General features: G+C 31.7%; 1 protein-coding gene across 1 annotated transcript in view; it reads right to left on the reverse strand.

Moving 5' to 3' along the window:
- LOC140443732 (ATP-binding cassette sub-family F member 1) overlaps positions 1 to 21,170 on the reverse strand; it is a 42,904-nt gene that overhangs the window by 19,477 nt on the left and 2,257 nt on the right. The window contains exons 3-7 of the mRNA XM_072535126.1: positions 18,376 to 18,722; positions 14,359 to 14,990; positions 9,759 to 10,077; positions 7,548 to 7,687; positions 4,033 to 4,270 (exon numbers count right to left, since the gene is read on the reverse strand). Of these exons, the coding sequence (XP_072391227.1) occupies positions 4,033 to 4,270; positions 7,548 to 7,687; positions 9,759 to 10,077; positions 14,359 to 14,990; positions 18,376 to 18,722 (1,676 nt within the window). The remainder of the gene's footprint in view (positions 1 to 4,032; positions 4,271 to 7,547; positions 7,688 to 9,758; positions 10,078 to 14,358; positions 14,991 to 18,375; positions 18,723 to 21,170) is intronic.

Here is a 21,170-nt window from a genome sequence, read left to right on the forward strand (position 1 = left end):
GATCATCCGGCTAGCAATTAGCGATCATTCTGGTTTTAACCTTTTGGTAGACAACATCGTTTAACAAAAAAAAAGGGTAGGCGACAGAAGAAGGCTAAATTTGTTTTAAAGAATATTAATTTCGTTGGGAAGGAAGAATATATACAGTTTGAGTTGTTTCGTAGTGTATACCCGTTGATTTATAAGCCACTTCTAGTCGGTAAGTTGATTCAATTATAAATAACAGTGTAAAAACCATCAGCCATTTTAACTTCTATAATATCGTCATTTTTCCCTTCGTTAGGGATATATCTATCTGTCATTTATCACATTATTTCATTAAGAAACATTCTGGATTTAGATATAGTAATGTTATAAAATCATATCAATTTTCTATTTTACTTCCCGGCCTTAAAAACATATAATTAGGTATCCATTTTTAAAACTATCTATTATCTATTAAGTCTATCTGTAAAAATATTCTGCCTCATATCGTTCTTTTACATTCAAAAATATTTCCGTAGCAAGTTTTCGTTAAAAATTATCTATTTGATCAATTTATTTTAAATTTATCATTACAGCTTTTTTCTTTGATACAAGCTTCCCAGCAACTTTTTGTAATATTTTTCAAGTTATTTCATTTGTTAATAAACCTTGTATTTTTCCCTTCTTTTTATTAAGCGTAAGGAGGAATTGTAACACAACTGTTCTTTTTAGCCTACCCCAAGAAGTTAAATGCAGGATCGAGGATTTTTTTTTTCTCATTTATTTTTGGGGATTTTTTTTACAAGGAGGAAAAGAATTTGCGTTTTTGAATTTGCCCATTTGCCCGTCTGTTCCATCAGAGGTCCAGAGCTCTCTCAGACTACTCTCGGACCACTTCAGGATACCAGCCCGAAAGACCTCCCTTATTTAGAGGGTGGAACATTGTTCATTTTTTTTTATATTTTTTTTTATTCATTAATTGTTAATAATTTTGTTTATAATATTTTGTTTCCAATCTTAAATCATACTGTTTCATTTAATAATAAAGACCCGTCATTTTTTCTAAATAATTATAATATATATATATATATATATATATATATATATATATATATATATATATATATATATATATATATATATATATATATATATATATATATATATATATATATATGCAGTAAAATTGTCACGTCCAGGTCGAGGTTTTAAATCCTCCCATTTAACTTAATTTGTGCGATTTTATGTGTACACATCTAATCAGAGAGTTACTTATTAAGATTTTATTATTATTATATTTTCAAACCTTTGGACATTTATCCCTTCAGGATATTGTCCTCATTACTTTATTACAACCTTCGATTGAAAGCCAAATGACAGAGTTGCATCTCTGAGGCAAGTAATTACCTTTTTAGGTCAATCATTACAATTTTTTCTATATCTTATTATTGGTAAATTTAGATCATCAAGGATCAGTTGCGTACAACTAGGGCATTTATTTTTTTGTAGATAATTAACTAAGTTGACTGTACATAATTGGTGGTGGGTATTTTAGGGTAAATTTAGATTGTATATATTGGATAGGGATTAAATTTTTGGTGAAAACTAAATATTTCAATTCATACCTGTATCCTTTTTTTTGTATTTCAGCAAATAGCTTTACAAGATACATGGAAAGTTTATGTTAATACTTTCCTGGCGCCCACTCACATTTTGGAGCAACTTCTATAATCATTTTTATTTACCTCAGTTATATACCTATAGATTGTTTATTACCTTGTCATTCATTTTTTTATTCTACGGTCTCTGTAGGGCATGCAAATTTGCCGAATCCTCTTTTGAGTGTTAAGTAGTCACTCTCCGGCACATTCAGCTAGCCAGCTTTAATTTATTTGTTTTGTTACATCCTTCCTCATTTGTTTTTGTTACAATACCAGGTTTCTGCTGAAATACAGATGTTTCTTTGAGTACCTGAATCTTAATATTTGGTTTAACACTTTTTCCTTTCAAGGAATTTCCCAAATTTACTACAGACATATCTTCCAAAAACATTTCATCTATTATAATTTGTGAATTATCGCCTTCTTCATTATTTGGATGTAAAATGTTAAATAGATTAAGTAGTACCCTGAAACTTTTGCTAGTGTTATCAGAGTTTCCATTTTTTTCTGGCTTCTTTTAATAGCTGTAAAGTATCTTCATCGCATATGTTGCAAAAATCGGTTAAATTGATTGATTCTGTTGTGGTTTCGCCAAGTTTATCTACGGTATATTTTTACCTAGGCATTTGCTGTAGTCAATACTATCCGCGTTCCAAGGACAGAGACCACACACTCTAAAACCACTTAAGATAGCCGATGGTTTAAGAGTATCTACCGCTTCTTTTAAAATTGGAGCAAAGTTACTCTTGCTTAGTTGTTCAAATGGATTTTGTCTCTTCCAATTCAACAAAGCTCTTTTCCACGCATTTTAAGTGGCTTGAAACTAAACACGTCGGCGGGTTGAAGAATTCTAGTGGCATTTGGATATAATGCTACTAAGATTATTTCGAGTTCTGTACATAGTTGACTTAGTTGATATATTAAATGTGTTTTGTGCCGGTCTACAAACATTATAATTGGAAATGTAACATGTTGTTTTACTAAATAAGGATATAATATCTTAGATATATAATCATGAAAAACATCTGCTTTCATTCAACCTTTTTCACTAGTAGCAATACCCCACCCATCTGGAACACCTTCTGCGATGCTTTTGGGTCTGCTTCTGCGATCTTTTATAAGCATAAACGATCATAGGTGGCGTTGTAACTCCCGCAGCAGAAAATGTGAAATGACGGTAATATTTGTTTTCGATGGGCCTTGCTCTATCTGATAAACATTTTTGGCACCTTTTGGTGCAAGAACCCTATCTTCTTTCGGACAAAGGGTAAAATAAGTTTCATCTCCGTTGTAAACTTTGCTAGGATCAGAAAGAATGTCAAAATAGTTCTTTTCCATTAAATATTCTTGTATATTATTAAACCACTTTCTGATATCATTTTCTGACACGTTTTCACTGGCATTGTTTACAGCTTCAGGAATTCTATTTGTTAAATTAGGGTGTCTTCTAAAAACGATTGATACCAATGATCCCCAGGAAGATTGTTTTTTAAATGGAGTTGGGTCGGGGGTTCTGATCCAAAAATGACTTAACGTAAGCTGGGATGTCCTCTTTTCTTTTCGGAAACCCTTTTCTGTGACAATCTACCCATTTTTCTAATACAGTTCTTCTGAAATACTTAAATAAGTATTTGGACCATGTGCTACTTTTTTAAAATTTTTGCTTAGTCTAAATTGCATAGTAACTGTGGGTATCCCATATTTAACTGCTTCCGTCGACTTTGGCATGCCATTAATTATTTCCCGTAAAGCTTCTTGAAGAATTTCTTCATTATATTTTTTTGTATATTTTCTTTTGTACTTTAGGCATTTTTTTCTTCCTCAATTAAAGGTGCCAATCACTAAATGTAAATAAATACCTCGGCTACCTAATTATTGGCAGCACTGGCAATCACTAGCATTTGCTATAATATGACATCTAATTGTTGGCAAATTATGCTTATGTATATGACAAAAAAAATAATTATGCTTATGTAGAAAATAAGCATAAAAACGAGAAAACGGTACAATGTAATCTAGAGATTAACCTGATATATCATTCTAGTTATCACAGCCAATATTACAATTATAAACTTACCTCTAACACGGATAATGCCTTACTGAAATCAGGTAAAATGTAAGGATAACTTAACGTCTAACCTTCACTTTCGAATAGTTTTCGGAATATACCATAAATAATACATGTTGCCAGATCATTATAAAAGTGGAAGTAAGTACTTACAGTGAATTGCTCCTTAATTATTTAAAAATAAAGTGTCCACTGATAATAATTGGGCTAGTGACAACAATTGGGTGGTTTACCCTGATATTCGATAACTATTGCTGTTTGATTTTCAGATTAAACAAACACTTGAATACTAATAATATCGAAAAAATATTATTAATTAATTCTAGTCACAAAACTTACCGCCTGTTTTTTGGAAGAACCTGACGACTTCAATTCTTTTATCCTCTTTTCTTGCTTCTCATACTCTTTGATCATCTCTCTTTTCTTTTGCACATGCATCTTCTTAAACATAGAATAATTTCCTTTATAATAGTATAATTTCTTATTATCCAAATGAATAATTTCATTGCAAACGTTGTCTAAGAAAGACTGGTCGTGGGAAACGATCAACAGAGTCTTTTTCCAAGCTTGCAAGTAACTGTAACGAAAATATCAAATTTTTAAATTTTACAAAAAAATAATGAAAATAAATATTTTTTGGTAAGCTTATAAAGGTGCGAACGATTCGCAGAAGTTAAAATTTCAATAGTGCAACAAAATATAAGTCAGTCGACCAATACTCTTTATTGGTCAATCCGACAATCACTGGTATGACGAAGATCCAATAAGTAGCGTAATGATAAACAATATAGAAAGTGAAGAGGCATATGCTGAAAAATATCAATCACTAGTATGACGAAGACCGAATAAGTAGCGTAATGACAAACAATATAGAGAGTGAAGAGGCATATTCTGACAAACACGAGAAGCGAAGAAGATATGTAGAAGAAAAAACAGATTGTTCTAGGAGGAGAAATTGTGCTATAATGAAGGAGATTATAAAAATAAACAAATCAGGAACTTCTACGAAGAAATAAAACAAAAGAGAACCCAACATAATACAACACCAAGCCATTACAAATATCAAGAAGGAAATCATTAGGTGAAATTCAGAAAAAAATTAGAAATATGGGCCAAATATAGAAAATATATTAAACGCAGAGGATCAAAGTCAACAAATGCAACTACCAAATGAAGAAGAAACTACAAAGGAAAAAAATGTAACTATGATAAAAAACTTGAAAAACAACAAGGCATCTGGTAAAAATGGAAATGGAAAGAAGGCGTCGAAATGTTGCAAGAAGAAATCACTGAGTTAATACATGAAGTGTGGATCAAATAACAAAAACCCAAGCAGTGGAAAGAAGCTATCCTATGTCCAATACAGAAAAAAGGAGACGTTACAGAAAGTAAAAACTACAGTGAAATAGCATTACATGATACAATATATTTATAATGTTTGGCTATATCAATAAGAAACAACACTAAAACCAAAGTTGCAAATACCCTGTTGAATATCAAGCAGGCTTTAGAGCAAACAGATCAGTAATAGACCAAATTTTTATAACGAAAAAAAAATATTATCTAGCTAGAATATTTTAAATTTCCACAAAAAATAATAAGATTAACTAAATACATACTCAGTAACAGTAAAAAATATGATATAAGGGCGTGTCTCGGACAGTTTGAACATCGACATAGCATATGCGGATGAATTAAATAAATTTAATAGATTAGAGGGGAAAGCCTTTGCGTATGAATAAGAAATAAATGAGGAGAAAACAAAATATATAGTGATAAGAGCAAGTTCACACCATTTAGAACATTTCTTTTAAGATACATAACCCAATTAAGGATTATAATTTCGACATTGTTGGGAAATTGGACTACTTAGGAATAACACTAACAAACAGAAATGACAAGAACCAAGAAAACGTAAAAAAAACGCTAACAATAGTAAGAATGCTGGATTTTGTTTCTGCACTTGTTTTAAGTCTATTAGAACTACGTTGTCCCTTGCTTCTTGTTGCATAAAATTCGCTATAATTTTTTGGCTTTGCACGGACAAAACTTTTCGATTCAACTTTGATTTAAATTCCATTTCACACCACTTTCACTGTTATTCAAGAAAACTCTATAACTCACTCTCTCTCTCTCTCTCTCTCTCTCTATATATATATATATATATATATATATATATATATATATATATATATATATATATATATATATATATATATATATATAGTTCTATAGCTATATTTCCACGATCTGGAAATATAGCTGTAGAGTTACTTAAAGCAGGAGGTCCACTCCTAATAGAATGAATAACTGTTCTGATGAATCAATGCTGCCAACAAATTAAAGTACCATCTGAATGGAAAACCGCTCACCAAGGGTCCATCTTTAACAGGGTAATCCAAAAGATCCTAACTGCTACTGCTACTCCTACCTACTTTCGGGAGTTTGTTTAGAAAGATAATAAATGAAAAAATACAAGATGATGTAGGACATCTAATTAGCGAAGACCAAAGTGGATTTACGCCTGGTAGATCTTGCACTGATAACTTGTTTATACTCCAACAATTAATAGAAAAAGAATAGCGGTTGGTACCGAAGTACATCTAGCCTTCATCGACCTAGAAAGGCGTATGATACAGCCAGATTGTGGAAAGCTTTACAACAACTCGGCATTATTCCATACCTTCTAGGAATAATCACTGAAGTATACAGGGATAACACTACTTACCTAAAAATTGGAAATATACTATCAGAGCCAATAAAAGTAACTAAAGGACTAAGACAAGGATGCAGTATGTCACCCTTATTATTTAATTTATATATTGAGGCAGCCTCCAAAATTGGAAAAACCACTGCCAGGACATGGGAATCCCCATAGGAAATGACGTACTGTTCTCCCTGAACTTTGCGGATGACCAAGTCGTCCTAGCTCAAGATTCTTATGATCTAGAATTTATGATAAAGCTTCTATAGAGAATATGTAAAATAGGGGTTACAAGTCAGCATGAAGAAAATAGAATATTTAGTTATCAATTTAGATGTAAGGTTTGAAGTGTTGATAGACGAGGACGTGGAAATCAAACAAGTGGAAAAATTTAAATATTTAGGTGCACTCCTTGATAAGAACGGCTTAGGAGAAACCGAAATTAAACACCGAATTAATCAGGGACGTAAAATTGTAGGATGTCTGAACTCCTTATGGTGGGATCGCAACATTTCCAAAAGGAACAAAAAAGAATAGTTCCAACCACGGTTTAATCAGTTCTTTGTTATGGCTCTGAAGTATGGACAATTAATGCAGACCTGAAGAGAAGATTGTTGGCAGTTGAAATGGATTATTTGAGAAGTGCTAGAACATCAAGACTGGAAAGGAAGACCAATGAATCTATAAGAAATAACATGAATGCTACAGAAACGGTTATTGACGGAATAGAAAGGAGAGGTTTAAAATGGTTTGAACAGACACCTATTGAGAATGCCTGACGAACGTTGGCCCCAAAAACTTCACAGATGGAAGCCCCCTGGAAGAAGAAAAAGAGGTAGACCTCGACGATCATGGAATGAAGGAATTAGAAGAGCGATGGAATCGAGAGGTTTGGAGGAGGAGCCTGCCTTGGACCGGAAGGATTCTAGGAGGAGAACGGAAATACGGTGTCCAAAATGTATTGTATTTACAAGGTGGATCCTGTAATATATATATATATATATATATATATATATATATATATATATATATATATATATATATATATATATATATATATATTACTCTGCTGATCGCCACAAGCCACAAGATTCAAACTCGCGAAGATTGTTCCAGAAATACTAGTACTTATATAATAATGCATACTCACTTGTCAAGCCAAATTACAGCGTTTAAATCTAAATGGTTAGTCGGTTCATCAAGCAAAAGTAACGTTGGTTCGATATACAATGCTCTGGCTAAGGATACTCTCATTCTCCAACCTCCAGAGAAATTTTTGGTAGCACGATCCTAAAAAAAACCGATTTAAATATAAAATAATATAAAAGATAAATTAATATTAAAATCTATATATAAATTAAACTTCTTAAACTTGTTAAAAGTCTTAAGAGACTCAATATTATTAATTGTTGATAAAATAAATAGTTATTTTAGAAGATCCAAATTGTTTCTTATCTTGTGATCGAAGGAAGGTAGAGTCGTACTTGTTCGCAGCATTTAACATAATATATGTATAGAAATAATATGGGTCTTTTTTGGCTATGACTATTAGTCACTTAGCCATTCACCTACTGGATATCCCTATATCCCTAGCGTCATCTACTGCACCTAAAAGCAGAGAAAGAAACGGACGAACAATGTGGGATTTATTAGTACCAATATACAGAGTGATTGATTAGTGTGAGGAATCCCAGTAGATATATTATAATAAATGTTATTTACAAAAATTGCACGCGACTTTAAACGAAGGATTGTAACTTAAATGAGTTCAAATCCTTCAGGATGTTTCATAAAGGCGTGACAGATGAAAGGTATATACTTTTAACGGAACACCCTATATTTTATTTCAAATTTGAAATATGCTTTACTTAACCTGTTTTACCGGGCATTTAAAAAGTTATAACCAATATTACATAAAAATCGTGTCAAGTTTAACTCTCTGTATAATTAAAAAGGAGGTAGGAACCATGATCCATTGCATTCATGGTTTTTTAATAAGTATATAATTAATATACAGGATGGTCCTTAAGTAATTGTACAAACAGAAACCATAGATTCTGCACTTTAAAATATTACGATTTAAGCCAACTTGCTTTAATAAAATGTTGATACATATTAAGAAAAATACAGAGTGTAAAGTAGAAATTTAAAATTGTATTTTTCACTATAACTTTTAAGTTTGTAAAAATTTTTGGAAAAAAAAAATACAATTGGATGCTTTTGAGTAGAATAAATTATAATTTTATACATACTTTAATGTAACTGATAGAGGGCGCCACATATGCTACATGTGTGGCATAAATTTGCGCTTAACTTTTTTGCTGTTTAAGTTAGCTCTATTTGTGTCAATGACATTCAAAATAAAGGTCTTAAGCTCTCTTTGTTAGAATCTATGGAAATCAACAAATTAAAAAACAGATATAATTCTGAATGACCAGCTTGAGACAAACAGTTCTCCCCTCCTCAACCTATTTCATTAGAGACTATAAAGTGTAAACCCATGCCAAAAACAGATCACTTGAGAAAGGCAATCAGCCGAAACAGCTGTAGTGATAAGAATTTAAAATAAATTTTGTGGAAGTTTTGAAAACAAAGTTTTCAGTGTTTTATTGTTACTATTATTATTTATGTCTTTTATGTAGCTTGGGTTTATTTTTTTATGTCTTTGGTTGATGTTATGTTATTATTTGATGTTCCCCCCAAGGCGAATTCTAGATCTGTCACTGCAAGCAGGTAACCGTTCTTGATCAATTCTAGCTGAAAATAATGTATTTTCATTGCATTTCTCCAATATCCAGATCATATCTACCATTTTATCAGTAGTAAAATTCATGATTGCTAATTTAGGGTGAATTGATTACTGAATTAATAAACAATAATGGTTGCTAATTTAGGATGTACTACAATCCTGAATTATATCCAGAGAAAAATGATTGAGAACTTAGATGACGAGTAAACGGGATGCATGAAGAGCTTTAAGTGACAAAGGGAAGCACAATAGATACGTAAAGGTCGTAGTCTCTCAAGCTGAGAGCCTCCCTAGGTTGTAATCTGTAGCTGAAGATAGTGATAGTGAAATACTTTTGAGCTTGGATAATGTGTGATGATGGTTAATTTTATAAATATGGTTGTCTATTTATGTTTCCTTTTTTTCTGTGTTTATTGCCTATGTAACTGACAACCACATATTTATTTATTAAATTCAAGGAATTTGTTTAAAAATTCAAGATCAAATAAAAGACACAAATTCCGTATTGTTGTGTACCGTGTACCGTACCCAAATACCCGTTTTCAAATAACTTTTTACCATATCAGCAATTAATAATAACCAGTCTCTTTTAGATCTTTGGTCAAACCTTACCTGCATTTCCTTGTCGAATCCTAAACCAGCTAAAATTCTCCTAGCCCTAGGTTCAGCAGAATCGGCCCCTATAGCTTTAAGTTCACTGTAAACTTCGTTAAGTCTCTCCTGAATTTCTAAATCTCCACTATTAGCAGCGGTTTCTAATTTTTTACATTCGGCTAATAAATCATTACGTTTGACATCGGCTGCTAGGACAGTTTCAACAGCAGTATTATCATCTGCCACAACTTCTTGTTCACAATAGAGAATATCGATATTTGGAGGAATATCAAATGCACGTTGCGCTACATGTCTCAGTAGTGTTGTTTTACCATGGCTAAAATATAATACGGGATGATTCAATGAAACGGTACGATTTCAAACAAACAGACAAAAACTGAAAAAATGTCTTTTTATTAAATTTAATAATAAAAACGTATACTATACAGATGGAAATTAATGTTAAACAAACAAACGACTATCTGTTAAACAAAAATGTCAAAAATATGATTTTTGCCTATCTGTATCTGTAGAGTAGAGAGGGCGAGTTAAGTTTCATAGCACTTAGGCCACAATTGACCCATTGTGCATCCTCCCAGGGAGCTGCCACCCTTTGCTCATTGTCCAACCTGCCATTTCTAGGAAGGTGGACAAGTCACCAGGAGACATCTCTCTTATGTGGGCAGGTGTGGGCCAGGACTCGCCGAACGCGTACTCTCGTATTAACGATAACTCCGGGTATTCACATAGGACATGCTCTACAGTTTCGTCTTCTCGGTCACACTTCCTACATAGAGGTGTGTCTGCTAGCCCCAGTGTGTGAAGGTGTTTGCTTGGTTGACAATGACCAGTTAAAAAACCAACTGCCAAACGTAGGTTTTTCCTAGTCATTCCCAAGTACTTCTTTGATGTTGACTCTTCAAGGTTACTTAGTGTTACCCTGGCAAGTTTACATCCTTGCCCTTCTTCCCATCTTTTTACGGTTTGCGTATGGTAGTGGCATTTGACAATTTCCGCGATTGTTGTAGTTGACCAACCAAAAAGATCCCCAGGTCCTAAGAATCTTATGCCTGCCGCCTTCCTAGATAATTGGTCAGCAATGCGGTTGCCTTTATTCCTTTTGTGTCCTTTAACCCACCTCAGGATGATGGTATTACCATCCGAAGCTTGAGTTAGTGACTCGTGACACTCCATTACTAAACCTTATGTGACACGTGGTCTATTAAAGGTTAGTAGCGCTTGTCTGCTATCTGTGCAGATCAATAAAGTTTTCCCTGCTATACCTTTTTGGGTTATCTCTTTTGCGGCTATGGAGATACCAGTCAGTTCTGTCTGAACTACGATGGCATTTTTGCCCATACCCCACTTTATTCTTAGGTTCAGTGATCTGGAGTATATCCCGCATCCTGAGCCTTGTTTCATTTTGGAGCCATCGGTGTATATGCAATAGGCATTTGCCACGTTTGTCTTCATATACTTACTGATTTTAGCCTATTACAATCTTCCATTAAGAAGATTCAATAGAAAAATATTTTTTTTCTGCAGAGAAAAAGTCAGGTCTGAAAGGGATATATCGTTCATTTAATGATTGGTGTCCTAAGCGATCAGATCTTACCAAAATCCTATCTAATTCCATGCATCAAAAACCAACTCTGCAACAATATCACGTTTTGTACAAGAAATATCAAAATTTTTCCTTCCTGCAGCTGTTCCTAGCCATCAATTATTGCTTTTTTATCCGATGCTGCACCATATAATGGTCAAGGCAGAACAAAATTTACAAAATATTTTATACCAATTTAATACACGTTACTTGCTTAACACATGGAATGAACAAAGTTGCCGAAGAAATTAGAAAAAAGTTTCCTTTTGTAAACTCCTGATATCAAGCATAAAAAAGTATTCCTTAAATTTTCTATAAGAATTCAACTTTATAAAGAAATCCAAATATTCCACTTCCACCAGAACCCGTTCAAACCGATGGGTAACATAATTGAAGCTTTAACGGATGAAAATTCCCAATATCTGCTAGATGCTAAACATATTTATAACAACAACGTTCTTCGGCAGCAACTTTCATTCATTTAATCAAATTTTAGTTTGCTTCAAACACTATTACTCAATTAGAATCATCAAAGTAGTCCTTGGTAGAAGGAAAGAAATTAGATCGGCTTGTCAAAATTTGACACTGGAAAATATATTTTTCAAAAATTTTAAACAATAATTCAAAACAACAATGGTTTTCAGAAATTTATTGAGGTAGGTGACGTTCTTGTCGGTAATTTGTGCGGAGAAATAGATTTAGAGCCAAGTACATTGGAATTTAAAATATGTCCCATTACATCCATTGATGTGGAAAGAAGTTTCTCAATTTACAAATATATGTACACAGATAGAAGCTATCAGTTTTTATTGGCAATTTTTTAAAAAATTTAGTCATTTACTGTTTCTATAATTCTAGGGAATAGTATTTTACATTTTTACTACTGTCATTACAATTAATTAGTACATTATAACTACCTACTTAGTTTTTTAATTTATTTATATTGTTTTCTTTATTAAAATAAACATTAATTAATATACCGCTATTAAATATATGTTTCCATTGACAGTATGCATATTTTCTAAAAAAAATCCATATTTAATGCATATTTTCTAAAAGAAATGCATATTTTTGGGTAAATTAGTACATATTTATGCGCATATTTTTCACTTTTTTGCATATTTGCCCAAGTCTAGTAATCAACAACTATTCACTATAGTGAGTTACGAGATTTCTTTGAAAAATAATAATTTGGGTAGTGTTACTTTCGTTTTATTTTTAGAATTTCATTGACCATTCTTGCCTCGCTGTAAGAATGGTCAAACCAGCAGTGGAAAGTCGAAAAGTGATCCTGCTATTGACAATCCCAATGCCAGAGTTTTACCAAATATCCGGCTGCTTTCATGTGATATTGCTAATGACCGGAATGATAATATCAAGGATCCAGATTCACACTCTAAAGAGTGAGTCGGAGAGTTCGACAGCCATGATAGTGGAGAAGATTGGAAAAATGCTTGTGCGCCTGAAGGTGTAGAGGGAGTTAAAATACTTCAGCAGCTATTCTCGAAATATTCATGTACATTCGTGTATTATTTTGAACCCAAAAATTCTACTATTCAAACGCGGTCTCATTTAAAAAAGGACACTGAAACTGACTCGTTGAAGTACTATTTTAGACAATACTTATGTGTATTTTATTTCATATAAGAATATTTATGTTTGTTTCATTTTGTTATAAGAACAAACGTTTTATTTTTCTTCTGCCATGTTTTTTGCTGTGTGTGAAAAGAAAAACAAAAAAAAACGAAAGAGTGATATTAATATACTACCAAACCTCGTAAATCCTGAAATAAAATGCCATATAAAGTTCAAAAACTCGTATCTCACTTCTTAAAAAAATAAAAAAAATTAAACCTTATTTTCTTTAAATTTAATAATTGTCACAATAATTAAATTCGTTAAAATATCCACTGTATTTTTTACTATGGGAAGTTTTTACGTGATTTCTCAAAATATGCTAATTTTGAGATACAAGGAGTTGACGACGATATATTTTTATTAAATATTTTTATAAGTAGTAATATATAGTATTTTTCATATAAAAATGTTTGCACGTCACAATTTATATAAAGTGACGTCACTTATATTTAAAATTTCCAGAACGTCAACCTTAGAGTTCAAATTTTCCTAACACAGCTAATAATACGAAACCCATACGGAACTGCTCGATCTTTCATAGGCGTCAACATGGTATAATATTGACAAAATTTAATTATCATTATATTGGAAATTTTAGAATTATATTGATTAAATATCCAAAAACATTTGTTATTATTAATAATATAAATTTTATGAAATAACTCTTTAAGTCTAATATTCCACAAAATAATAATTTTAATGTAATATATTAGACAATTGTACGCAACTGATATGGGAATACTTCAAATTTTTTGACAGTTCAGCGTGTGGCAAAATTGTTTTAAAGGGTTGCCGCTTTTTTAGAGTAAGAATTTTGTTTATGTTTTGATTTCTTACACAATTTCATCATAATACATTATATATTAATAAATTGTATTTATAAATACATATTAAATTTAGATTAATAACTTTAAAAGCCAAAACAACTAAATAGTCTGTAGAAAGCTGATAAGCTTTCATATAAGATAGATTATTTTGAACAAGAAATAATGGCAGGACGTTTTTACTATTAATGCTCTAAAAGTGGTAAGTTTAAAATTTAGAATATATAATTTTGTATTAAAATGTTTCCTTATGTATTTTAGTGTGTTGCAGTAATCTTAAAACTAAGTGTATTTACTGTTAATATAATAGTTTGACAAATGATTGACATTTTAAAAATTCCTCACTTACTTACTATTCTGATTTTTTTGGAAACGCTATGGGGTTCTGACGTCATAAATCTTGAATAACGTGCACGCATTTTTGTATGAAAAATACTATGATATGTATGTTTTTGTTTCACATTTCTATGAAATAAAAAACAGGTATAAATTGTAGCAAAATTAAATAAAAAATTTACTTTCAAAAACTCATAAACTTAAAATTATTACTTACCCATTAGGTCCTACTAAACCATAATGTCTGCCCTGAGCTATCAATAAATTGGCATTCACAAATAAGTCATTACCTTTAGCAGAAATACTGAAATTTTCAACTTTTATATCTACAGCATTCTCAAATGCGGCTAATTGTCCAGCAGTCTTTTGAGTTTGTGATACAGTAAAATTACTATCTAGTTCAGAATGTCCTTGTCCACCCTTTTTCAACATGGTTTCCATTTGTTTTTCGTATTCCTGTTGTTTCTTCATTTTTTTCTTTTCTTTATGCGTAAGTTTTTTTTCTTTAGATTCCTCTAATTTATCATCACTTATTTGCGTAGTACTTATTTTTTCTGTTAAGTCTTCTACATCATTATCATTTTTATTTTCTAACTCTTTGTTATGTTTTTCAGTTTTGCCATTTTCTATTATTTTTTCCTCTACTATAGGAGAATCCTCTTTAGATTCCTTAATTTCTACTTTAACTTCTATATCAATTTTATTTTCGTCTTTCTTCGATTCTTTGCCTTTACTTTTCTTTTCGTCTTGTTTAATAGGTTTCATAATTTCTTCTTCGCTTACGTCATCCTCCTTAAAACCTTCATCTTTTGGTTCCATTTCCTCATCTTCTTGAGATTCATCAAGTACCTTAAAAGAAAAATATTAAAAATTCAATAATTATAGAAATAAATGATTTCAATTAAAATAATAGACTAAATGGGGATTAAACGTTGGTATAGGTATCGGAGGGGTTGTTCTTTTGCTGGTAAGAACAAACCATTAAATTCTCCGGTAAATGCCTAAGTGATAGTGACGAATGGGTCAGCTGATTTAAAAAGTCAGCCAGCGATGCCAACGAATCCTACCTCCTATGTCCACGAAGACATAATTGCGTAATCCCCGACAATCTATGGCGTATTATGGGAGTACGTTATATAGTAGAAGAAGGATGAATGGCGGGTTTCATCGCCTTATAATCGGAACAAACCAGCGAATCCTTACCAACCCGAACTGATGCAGTGTTGTAAGGTACGCCTCACAACCCCTAACATGAAAGATACATTCAAGTCATGGCCCTCATTATCCGTAAGCCCAAATGGAATCAATTCAGACTTGTAGAACTGGAAAAAGAAACTGAAAATATAAAATGGGAGGTCAAAGGAACCAGCGAAGTAAGAAGGAAAGATGAAGAGTTATTGGAATTAGCGTCAGGAAACACATGCTACTACCGAGGAACATCAACGGGCAAGACATGCGGTATTGGACTCCTAATCTACAAGAAATGGAAACAAAGAGTAGTAGAAATAACTAGTATCTCGGATATAGTAGCTAGCTTAACCTCACAATTATTAAAGATATACAATTTACAAATTATACAAATATATACCCAATTATTACTCACACAGATAAAGAAATCGAGGAACTCTACAGTACAGTATGTACAGTACAGTAACAATGAAAATCACTTCAAATATTTAATTAATGACTTTAATGCCAAAGTGGAAAAGAGAAACAACAAGGAACAAGTCATGGGAAAGTATGGAGTTGGTGAGAAAAATGAAAGGGGAGAAAGACTGATTCACTTTGCACACTACCAAAACATGCCTATTGCAAATACATTCTTTAAGAAAGATCGAACAGAAAATGGACTTGGGTAGCACCAAATGGCACCACTAAGAACGAAATTGACTTCATTCTAACTCTAGCCAACAATATTGCTACAATAAAAGATGTCAGTGTAATAAATGAATTTCAAACAGGCAGCAACCATAGACTAATCAGAGAAAAAATTGTTCTAGATCTAACTAGAAAGAATAAAATTAATCACAAAACCAACAGTAACCAGTATAAATATTAACAATCTAAAATAAAACTCAGATCACTAGCAAAGGACAATTGATGAAAGATTACATGACCAAATCGACAGATTTCAATTAATGGAAATCATCCTTAATAGTGCCAAAGAAATCGGAGGCCCGCAACAACAAAATGAACATAGTAAACTGTCTGATAAAACGAAAATAAGCTAAAATAAAGAATGGAAATGACAGTAAGTAGCAACATACAGAGAATACAATACACAGAACAGTGTAAGACAATCAGGAAAAATATTAAGGAGGAATAAGAAAATACAATGAAAGACTGGTAGAAAATGCAATCGAAAACAGAAAAAACTATAAGAAAACAAGAAAAAAATTAATCATTGGAAAGAAGCAAATCATTGCTCTACCAAACGAAAACTCCAGACTTACAGACAAAAATGAAATAATACAACTCGTGACTAAATGCTACAGTGAACTATACAAAGCCCCTGAAACACTTACAGAAGTAATCAGTAACCAAGACAATGTACAATTAAAAAATGAAAAAAGGTAAAGCAGCTGGAAAATCTTAGCAGGTATATTTATGAACTGCTTAAGATCAAGATGCATACCATACAACTGAAATACAGCAAAGATAATTCTCATTCATAAGAAAGGTAGCAAAGAAGATATCAAAATCTACAGCCCTATAAGTCTACTAGCAATCATATACAAGATATTCACAAAGATTGTCAACAACAGATTAACAAATGCATTAGATGCTGCACAGCTAAGAGAGCAAGCTGGCTTCAGAAGTGGACTCAGTATCTTAGATCATATCCATACACTTTGAGAACTAATGAGTAGAGCTAAAGAATATGAAATATGAAGGTTTTCATTTTTCAAGGCAGTAATAGAAGCTTTGACAAACCAAGGCATTGACAAACCATACATACAGACTTTAATAAATATATAAAGATAAGCAACAGCTAAGGTAAAAATTTATGAAAACACTCCAGAATTTCCCACTACCAGAGGCGTCTGACAATGAGACGCAATATCACCAAAGCTCTTCACTGAAACTCTATAAAATATATTCAGCAAAATGAATTGGCAGTACAAAGGCCTATTCATTGATGGAGAATACCTCAGCCATCTAAGATTTGCAGACGACATTGTTCCTATTGCTAATAATTGTGCAGAACTACAAGAACTTATAAGCGACCTAAATGAATCTAGCAATGAAGTTGGCCTAAAAATGAACTTGACAAAAACAAAAACCATGTACAATGAGCTAGTGGATGTCCAAGATGTAATAATAAACAACACTGCATTTAGTAGACAATTATGTATACCTGGGGCAATTAATATATAAATCTGGCTCCTGACTCCTAGAAATCAACAAAAGAATGAAACTGGCTTGGGCATCTTTTGATAGAAATGCAGTTATATTCAAATTGAAGACGACACTCCACATAAAGCACATAAAGAAAAAAGCATACAATCAGTGTATACTCCTGATCATGACATACAGCTGCGAAACTTGTACACTAAAGAAAGAGATAATAATGAAACTTATAAGTCATTGAAAGGTCAATGGAGCGATGCATGTTATGTATAACAAAGAGAGATCGAAAAATAATAAAATGGATCAGATAGAAAACCAAGGTCACTGATGTAATCCACAGAATTTATCTGCCTTTGTGTGTTTAAATGTCTTTCAAATGACAGAAGGCGAGAAGAACTGACAATAGATGGTTCACTAAAATTACACTGTGGTATCCAAGAGGCGCCAAGAGACCAAGAAGATGTCTAAATTTTCGATGGAACTATGACATAAGGAAACAAGCCGGTACAACATGACACAGACAAGCGAATATTAGACAAGAGTGGACAGAAATAAAGAATGACTATGTAAGGGATGCTGCACCATAATCAGTGGAATATGCTGAGAATAATGATGATGATGAATAGAATAAATATCAGCTTATTAAATAACTTAATTACATCGTGTGTAAAACACCTTATCATTGATATTTATTACAAAATACAAAAAAGTCTCACAATTTATCACATACAGCAAATAAGGAGTAAAATTTAACTGGAAAGAATTGCTGATAAATATCCAGCAGTTGATGATCATGCTCATAAGGGAGAAAGAATATGAAAAAGAAAATTATATTAAATATTAATATTTTTGTCAATTATAAAACTTTACTAAACTTTAATACCTGATTTTTATTCTTTTTATTTTTCTTAGTGGACTTTTTAACAATAGCTGGGGCTGGTTCTTCTTCACTCTCACTTAATTTAGTTTCTATTTCTATATCTTCTTTATCAGACCAATCATCTTTTTTTTTACTTTTCTTAGCTGACTTCTTAGCAATTTTAGGTGCCTCTTCAATATCACTTTCAGATAATTGTATGTCAACATCTTTATCTGACCAATCATCTTTCTTTTTCTTATTTTTCTTAGTAGATTTTTTCACTGCTACAGGTATTGACTCCCCTTCACTTTCTGAAAGTTTTATATCTACTTCTTCCTTGTCTGACCAGTCATCATTCTTATTGCCTTTACCTATAAAAAATATCTTTTTAATTTATTTTAAATACTATATTAATAACAACATAAAATAAAATGTCGTATTCTAATAAAATGGAATACTTATGTAAGAGATCTTGTAACACACCAAATTTTAAATAATCTCTACCACAGTTTATAAACCAAGGACTGGTCGATAATTTTTTTAAAAAATCTGTGTATTCTTAGCAGTGGCTTCAACAAAATCGATGATTTTATTGATGAGTAATGGAGTTTTATCCCCCTAGATTTTTTTAAGTTTCTTTGTTCCAAAAATTTACTGGTGCCTTTTTCAAATTTAAATTTTTTAGTTTAGTAATAAAGTAGAAAATAAATAAGACAGATCATTTTATCGGGTTTAAATGCTTCAGTAGTTTAGTCAAGTGAGTGAGGAATTAAGTACTTCACCCTTTGAAAACATTCATTTTAATAGAGCCAAGTGGAAGAATAGAAGTGGCAATAGTAAAAGGTTTTTTGCTTATCAGCGATTTTGACATCAGCTTATTCATGGTGGCACACGGCTCGCAAGTCAATGGTCCAAGGATACAGTTATGCTTTGTACATTAGAACTTAATAATTATTTCGGCAAAGTTAAAGGGATGCTGCATCTGCAGTTTTTCTGCAACTTTATGAGTATATAAACGGGAAAGTGATGGAAACCATTTTTGTTTTAATATGTCCATTTAGTTTCGATTTAACATGTAATAAATAATAATATTGGTAACACAATCGAAATAAGTGTAAGGAAAAATTAAAAGTTAGTGAAAATGAATTTTAATTGATTTTTTTTAATGAACAGAGCTGTATAGTGTATTATTTATGGTAAGTATAAAACTTTCTTTTATTCATTTGATGTCATGTGCTAAGGTTCAGGTTCACTAACTCTCCTATCCCCTGTCCCAGTTTTGCATTTTAAAGAAAAATGTCTTAAATACTAGCTCTTGATTAAACTTATTTATGAATGAATGAAATGTTTTTCAGGATGTGATTTTCAGAATATTTAGGTAAGAAATTTTTTAAAAATGCTCATTGTCACGTGTTCAGTTTATTTATTTCACAAATAATTACAGAATGTTGAAACTTTATTTTTAATTGTTTTAAACTACCTATGAAAAAATAAAATTTTCTCACAAAATTTTGTAAGAGCTGGGGTTTTTTGAGGGGAGTAATTATAATTTAACTAACTTTTTTAAAAGGATAGTCTTAGATGTCTTCCAGAAAGACTAAAAGACAGTCAGGTGAGTTCTATAGATAAGACAAGAGTAGAAGAACAGAGGAAATCTCTAAACAGGTGGAAACATTGAGAAAATATTTCAGACAACCAGAAAAAACTGAGCCCGAACAAAAAGATTTGATTCAAATATGACATTTGGTAACTCACACACAACTCTTCACATCCAACAGTACTAATGACTGTACAAACACTAAATCAATGGATTTCACACTAGATAAAGGCAATGGAATGGCAAGATCATCATCAACATTATCAAACAGTTCCATTCCCAGTGGACCTGAATGTGAAGATGAGGGTAAAGAGGAATAGGATTCTGCTTAAATCGCACTAGATGAGCCAGGTACTTGGCCTAATATTGTAACAAAAAGATATATTGATTTATTAGTAGAAAATTGTCCCGAACAAGTAACAAATTTTAAAATCGCTATATTTCACATTTATATTATAAAACAACTTTAGTGAACAGGGAGAAATGTAAATCACGTGTGACTCTCATATTCCATAATACTTCATAAAAAATTCCATAAAAAAATCATATTTTTTGTTTTTCATGTAATTTTCTGATTGGCATCATTGTTATGACTACCTTAATAAGCATGAAAATACTCTGCAACAAGTAAATTCTATTAGATTGTGATGTGAGTTAAAGATGAGACTGGAAAAAAATTGAACTATTGACATGGAACAACAACATATTCACAATCGAGAGAAAAAACGATGACATATTGATTGCTGTAATAATTGATTTTTAGCAAGTCAAAAAATTTGGCATTTAGAGGGACTAATCCGAAATTGTATTACAGAGATAATGGTAATTTTTTAAGGACAGTGGAGATGTTGGCCAAATTTGATCCAGTTATTTCAAAACACCTTAGGAATGTCACAAAATGTAAAGATAACAAAAACCCATAATCCACATTACTTGGAGTAGTATTTTCAAAATGAGATAATAATAATATGATAAATATTATTCTATAACTCTCGACTCTACACCAGATATTAGTTACACAGAACAAATAATGTTTGTAATTGAGTCTGTGAACACTACTGATAATAAAGTAGATATTTTTAAATTTTTTCTACACCTTTTTCCAGTAACTATGTAATACCACTGGAAAAGCTCTCTCTCTCTCTCTCTCTCTATATATATATATATATATATATATATATATATATATATATATATATATATATATATATACAGTAAAACC

The sequence above is a fragment of the Diabrotica undecimpunctata genome, chromosome 6, assembly GCF_040954645.1.
Source record: "Diabrotica undecimpunctata isolate CICGRU chromosome 6, icDiaUnde3, whole genome shotgun sequence".
Classification (NCBI taxonomy): Eukaryota; Metazoa; Arthropoda; class Insecta; order Coleoptera; family Chrysomelidae; genus Diabrotica; species Diabrotica undecimpunctata.